Source organism: Anastrepha ludens, chromosome 4, assembly GCF_028408465.1.
Source record: "Anastrepha ludens isolate Willacy chromosome 4, idAnaLude1.1, whole genome shotgun sequence".
NCBI classification, from domain to species: domain Eukaryota; kingdom Metazoa; phylum Arthropoda; class Insecta; order Diptera; family Tephritidae; genus Anastrepha; species Anastrepha ludens.
In genome coordinates, this window is record NC_071500.1 from 40,506,192 (window position 1) to 40,513,525 (window position 7,334).

At 37.6% G+C, this 7,334-nt stretch overlaps 1 protein-coding gene across 1 annotated transcript; it reads left to right on the top strand.

Annotated features, from left to right (window-relative positions):
• The first annotated feature begins 4,597 nt into the window (after positions 1-4,597).
• On the top strand, positions 4,598-5,281 carry LOC128861797 (uncharacterized). Its single transcript, XM_054100174.1, has one exon. The coding sequence runs from the start codon at positions 4,598-4,600 to the stop codon at positions 5,279-5,281; it is 684 nt and encodes a 227-aa protein (XP_053956149.1).
• Positions 5,282-7,334: the final 2,053 nt, after the last annotated feature.

The window sequence follows — 7,334 nt, forward strand, 5'->3', positions numbered from 1 at the left end:
ATTGGCCAAGATGGGGGTTCCGGTGCTTCCTCACCCTCCCTACCGCCCAGACCTGTCCCTTCCGGACTTCTTCTTGTTCCCGCGCCTGAAAAGAAAGCTGAAGGGGAGGCGTTTTGACTCCAACGAGGCGATCCAAAAAACTGTGACAGCCGAATTGAACGCGATTCCGGCGAATGAGTTTAAAAAATATTTCCTGCAGTAGAAGGACCGCTACCAGCGGTGTATTGACACTCAAGGGTCCTATTTTGAAGAATATTAGTTGTATAAGTCACAAAGTTTAATAAAACTGCTTAAAAACAATAAGGCTCATTACTTTTCAATCAAACCCTGTATTTTTAGTACAATTGTGATTTGAAAGATTTGTAGTAAAGGATTTTAGAACACCTACTTTAAGTCACCACACTGAGTTTTTGTTGTAATTGTGAACGAGACTTAATTGCTGATTGCTAATTTCACCACACATTAGGCGTGTTTCATATGTATATGTAAACAGCAGCCAACTTAGAGTGTTAGGATAATAAACACGTCCTTCTTCTTTTGGATAGCTTGATGGGTAAACAAGTATTTTATTTCGCTCTTATTTTTCCACTAATAAATCTTAAAACATCAGGTTATGGGCTAACATTCTTGAGAGTCTAAAAGCGAATTTATCCAAAACTTCGAAATTTCGATCTCGTATCACGAATATATTTGGATATTTGTTGTTTTACGCACATCTCGCATAAAATTTCTTTTCGTCTGTAGAGAGCGTGTCATCAGACTAAGCTGCACTAGAACCCTTGATAAAACGTGTGAATTTATCGTTTTTGGGTTAATAATGAATTCTCATACAATTTCTTTTGAGAAGTTACGCGGTCGCGAAAATTATAACGCGTGGAAAAGAAATGTTAAATCGTACCTCGTTATCAAGGAAGTAGAAAAAAGTCGAGACTTGAAATGTCTTTCCGAGATCATCTTGCTGATCGATTCACACGTGTTTTCATATATAGATGGAAAGGAAACGGCGAAAGACGCATGGGATGCACTTGAAAAAAGTCTAAGTGAAACAGGTCTTAGCCGTAGAGTCACATTGCTAAAACAATTCACTCACACCGTACTCTCTGACTTCGGCAGCATGGAGCAGTATGTTACTGAAATGCTCTCGATATCGTCACGAGTAAAAAGTGCCGGTTTGGCACTGAATGATGAAGTGATAGCCTCAATCATGCTTGCTGGTTTGCCAGCTGAATTTGATACTTTCGTTATGACCATCGAAAATACTCAAAAAACTCTTGAGTATGTCAAAACTACGTTGCTGCAAGAATCTAGACTAGATCCAAAGAGAAGTACTTCGAACGACAGTGCAATGTTTGCGAAAAATAAAAAATTTGCGTGTCATTTCTGTAAGCAAATTGGGCATTTTGCGAAGGTCTGTCCAAAGAAGAAAAATAAACCGGTAAACAACAAACCTAGACGTGATAGTGTATTGTTTGCTTCGCTTCTCGCGTGTAATGTAAATTCGAAAGACTGGTACGTCAATAGTGGTGCCACGTCCCATATGTCAATGGAGAGCTCGCTTTTCTCAAACAAACGCTCAGTTTTGGAAAAGAATGTTATTGTTGCTAGCAATTCCAGTCTTAAAACGGAATGTATTGGTGACCTAGACATGTTTCTCAATGTTGGCAAAGAGGAACGTCAATCTAAAGCAACAATTACTAATGTCACATGCGTTCCCCAATTGTGTGCTAACCTTTTATCAGTGAGTCAAAAGGCAATCAAAGGGAATAAAATCGTCTTTGAAAAGACGAGTTGTGAAATTTATAATGCAAATTCTGAATTGATCGGTACAGCATCACTTGTCAATGGGTTATATCGATTGAATTGTATACCTGTACACAACGTAGATAGCAGACACAAAGCGATGATTGCGAGTGATAACCATGAGTTATGGCATCGTCGCCTAGATCATATTTGTGACAGCAATTTGATAAAGGTACAAAATTCATCGCAAGGTCTAAAGCTATCGTCGAATAAGGGTGAACAATGCATTGTTTGCATGAAAGGTAAACAATCCCGGCTGCCATTCAAATATCCAGGTAAAAGAGCCAAACAACGTCTCGATTTGATACATTCAGATGTTTGTGGCCCATTCGAAAAAAGATCCCACTCTGGTTCACGTTTTTTTGTTACTTTCGATGACGATTTCAGCCGCAATGTTACCGTAGTGCCGATTGCTGCGAAATCAGATGTTTTTGATGAATTTAAAAAATATAGGTCGCTCGTGGAGAATCAATGTTCGAGGGAAATTAAGGTGTTTCGAACTGATAACGGCACTGAGTACTCAAGTCGTGAATTCCAAAAGTTCTTAACAGAGCATGGTATTAAACATGAAAAAACAGCTCCGTATACTTCAGAACAAGGTGGTGTCGCTGAAAGAATTAAGGGGGGAAGCTGGTATAGAATTTTGAAAAAATCGAAAAAATTTTTTTTGTCTTAAAAGGTGCTTTAGGGTCTTAGAAATAATATACCAAATGAGGGATGCCAGCAAAAATGTCTAAATGCCCAAATTTTTCATTCGACGGCAGTGCCTCGCAGGTATGCCCCGAACGCTACTTACAACTTTAAACGCGTTTTTCTCGAAATCACTTTTTTTAAACTGGCCGAAGACATAACTCGAACAAATCTTTACCGATTCTTACGAAATTTTGACACTACATTCGAAATATCGTTCTCCGGAGACGTACGTAGGATTTTTTATTTATATTACATAGCTTTTTTTTTTAATCAACAATTTTATGTCGTTCTTTATAGTGAAAATTGTAACTTTTTGTTCAAACGTGCACCATTTCGCGAAAAAACAAAATATCGAAAAAATCCTACGTACGTCTCTTTCTGTTGTTATATAGAAACTAAAAAAATTTTATTTTTTGATCCAGGACAAAAATTAAGGAGTTTACGTCTTCGGCAATGGACCCACTAGAAAAAAAGGCGCCTTAGCAGAACTGCTGGACAGCGGCCATTTTGAAATTAATTCAGACGAAAAATTTTGTATTTGTACCATGAAAGCTATATTATTAAACCTATTTCACAGATTTTCGATTGATTCCTTTGATGAGTCAAAATAAATTCATAAAATATGCCCATTTTTTGCGCGCTAGACCAGCTTCCCCCCTTAATAGGAGCATTGTTGAACGTATACGATGCATGTTGATAGATGCACGTTTATGTAAGCAATTTTGGGCTGAGGCTTCTGTCACAGCAGCATATCTGCTAAACAGAATTCCAGGCAGAGGCAATGACAAAACTCCTGAAGAGATGTGGACAAACGTGAAACCGGATTTGTCTTACTTAAGAGTGTTTGGTTGTCGAGCAATGGTCCACGTACCGTAATCAGTCGAGATGTAGTTTTTTTTGAAGACAAAATTGAGATTAATGAAACAAATATCAATGAAATGAAAAGACTTTTGCCATACACAGTGTTACAAAGTAAGTGTAAAGTCGGTATAGGTTCTGAAGATGCCAATTCCAGAGGGGAAATTGTCGTTGAAATTGGCGATCAGTTAACAAGCGAACGTGAACATGCTGATACTTTATCTGACGGACACGCACCGGAAGCGTCAACTGAAGAAGCGGCTACAAACCAAGCACCTAGTCTACCTGAAGTGAGTTCATTGGACAGTTCCGGCGTTTACGCTGATGATTTACATGAATCTTGCTATACTCCTGATGAGGACACTTCTACATTGGAGCGTATTCCTTTTTCTATTCGGCAACAAGGTAGGAATAAACCTAATTACTTGCCACCTAAGTATAGCTTTATGGCAAGTGAAGAGCAAAAATGTGATCCATTGTCGTACAATGAGGCTATGTTTAGCGCTGAAGCCAGGCATTGGAAAGAAGCAATGAAAACTGAGCTTGATGCATTGAAGGCATGCGGAACATGGGAGTTAGTCAATATTCCAAGCGGGAAACGGGTCATTGGCTCAAAATGGGTCTTCAAGGTAAAGCGCGATGCAGATGGTAACGTGTGTAAGTACAAGGCACGAGTTGTTACGAAGGGGTGCACGCAAATTGAAGGTATCGACTACAAGGAAACATACGCCCACGTTGTGCGATACACCTCAATTCGCATACTCATTGCCATGGCTGCAAAGCTTAACCTACGAATACGACAAATGGACGCGGTAACGGCATTCCTCAATGGTAAACTTGAAGAGGATGTTTACATGAAACAGCCAGAGGGATGTGACGACGGAACGAAGCGCGTTTGTAAATTAAAGTGGTCCTTATATGGACTAAAGCAATCCAGTAGAGTCTGGAATGAACGCTTGAATGAATCGGTACTCCATTTTGGTCTGGTTCATAGTGAAATCGATCAATGTGTGTACTTCTTTCCAAGTGAAAAGAAAACTTTAATTGTCGCCATTTATGTCGACGACGTACTTATACTAAGCAACGACAGCGTCATGGAAGACAAGCTAAAATCTAATTTGTGCCACAATTTTCGAATGAAGGATTTGGGTGATGCCAGCTCAATACTGGGAATTAGAATAACGACCATAGCACTATATCATTATATCAAAAGCACTACTTGCTTGATGTATTGAAGCGGTATAATATGTTAGACTGTAATCCGATCTCGACGCCACTGGACCCGAACCAAAAGTTGACGAAAAGTCAATGCCCAACGGAAACAGCTGATATTGAAGAAATGTCACAGAAGCCATATATGCAAGCAGTTGGTAGTTTGCTGTTTGCTGCCCAATTGACAAGGCTGGATATAGCATACGCTGTCAACATGTTGAGTCGTTTTGGCACCAACCCAGGCAAAGCGCATTGGGCAGCCGTGAAACGCGTGTTGCGATATGTAAAAGGAACCATTGATAAGAGATTAACTTATCAAAAGGAACATTCAGAGGTCGAAGGCTATTGCGATGCTGATCATGCTGGTAATTTAGACACAGCTCAAACCACAACTGGCTACGTTTTCTTGCTTCAGGGTGGTGCAGTATCATGGGCTTCGAAGCTGCAGAAGCGTATTACTTTGTCAACTACTGAATCCGAATTCGTGGCAATGGTTGCAGCCTCCAAGGAAGCCACTTGGCTTAAGGGTCTACAACGTGAAATTTTTCCAGCAACTCCGAAACTAACCATTCTGTACTGCGACAACAAAGGAGCTGAGAATAAGGCCAACAACAATTCATACTCGGACGCTACAAAGCACGTACTCATCAAACTTAAGTATTTGCATCAGAGAATTAAAAATAAGGAATTAAAGTTAGTTCATGTATCGATGAAATGATCGCAGATGCTTTGACTAAAGGCTTGCCTAAAATCAAATTAGAATATTTTTCAAAGAAATTTGGACTTAATTGATTGCTTACAAACACATGTATAAATAGCAACCGTTTGCACTATATTTTTTATTTTTATAACTTGCCTTGTATTAAAATATGTAATTGAACATAAAAAAAAAATATTCAAGAGCTATGTAACTATATACTATATTATAAGAGTATCTCGTTCAGAGGGGATGTTGTAATTGTGAACGAGACTTAATTGCTAATTGCTAATTTCACCACACATTAGGCGTGTTTCATATGTATATGTAAACAGCAGCCAACTTAGAGTGTTAGGATAATAAACACGTCCTTCTTCTTTTGGATAGCTTGATGGCCCAGCAAGAAGAGTCCCGGTCACGTGACCGGTCACGTTACCGGGACGCGTGACCGTTAAACGGTCACTAACCACGCCTCTTTACAATCACTTTGTTAAGAGCGTTGGGAAAATCGTGCCAAAAACTTTGTGTACGTGTGATTTTCTATCCCTTTCATACATATGGATTCGTTTCAGTGCCAGTTACATATAAACGTAGCGACAAACAAAATAACTTTTAGGCCAGCGTCGACAGCATAGCGCGATAGCCAAGCGGTTAGCAATGTGAGCTTTCGATCCAAAGTCCTTGGTTCGAATCATAAAAAAAAAATTGTTTATACATTTATTTTATTTTGTTTTATGATATGTTTTATGAGGAGCTTTTTTTCATGGCAGAAATACACTCGGTGTTTTGCCATTGCCTGCTGAGGGGTGACCGCTATTAGAAAAATAGTTTTCCTTAATTTTGGTGTTTTCACCGAGATTCGAACTGACGTTCTCTCTGTGAATTCTGAATAGTAGTCACGTACCAAAGCATTCGGCTACGGCGTTTGTTTAATTTGACTGATGCAAAAATGAGGAAAAAATATATGAATAAAGTTTGCTTACTGCTTACACATTTTCCAAAGGTGAGGGAGAACCAAAAAAACAAGTCGATTTTCAAACAAATACGAGTGCATATGTGTAATTGTGTTAGAGTTTCGGTCACGCAGGTTTTGCTGGGGGGTAAACAAGTATTTTATTTCGCTCTCATTTTTCCACTAATAAATCTTAAAACATCAGTTTTCCACCACAAAAATTGAAAACACCACACATCTTTCACCTCAACACACAACACATCTCTCTCCTTCACATTAAACCAATTAAACTTTTATTATTTCCTTATTTTTGATATAATAAGTGAATACGTAAAATTTACTAAACAATTTTTTTTTTTTCGATTACATTAAACAAAAAATTTTTTGAAATAAATTAAAAAAAAAAAAAAATGGAGGGCGGGAATTGATATCGAGTCTAACATGTGGCGAGGAAAAATACGCGGTGAGTTTATTTCTGCGACTGCTTATTTTTTTACTATTTCCATATTTTTGAAATAAGCGAATACGTAAAATTTATTACACAATTTTTTTTTCGATTACATTAAACAAAAAAATTAAAAAAAAAAATAATTGGCGTTCTTGATGCCAAGTCATACATGTGGCAGGGATAAAGGTGCGGTGCGTTGTGAAACAGTGCTTCTTACGTGTGAGATTGATAAGTTTTAATACATTTTCTGAAAAGTAATTCATAACTTTTTTTCATTAGATGCGCAAATGAATGTACATACTATGTATTTACTTAATGAAAGTGTATAACACTACCAAATATAATACATATCTATGTGCATATGTGCATGTTAATAGGAAGTATTAGTGTCCACAAGTAAAATAATGCTTTAAGATAAATCAACACTTATTTTATGCTGTATTTCAATTTATAGTTTATGTATTCGACGGCAAATTACATACATATAGTTTGTATATGTGCATGTACATTTGTATATGGAAACAATAATGCACAAGCGCAACAATTCAATTCAATTCAATTCAATTTATTTGATTTGTTTTGTACATAGTAAGACAGAGTCTTGTGGTAGTACATCTTCTTATAATTCTAGAATACGAGGATGGTATACATAGAAATTCTACTTAGATTTAAAA

Bases quoted from the DNA above. Each gene is read 5' to 3' on its own strand.
- LOC128861797 (XM_054100174.1), top strand. From the start codon at position 4,598: ATGTTAGACTGTAATCCGATCTCGACGCCACTGGACCCGAACCAAAAG.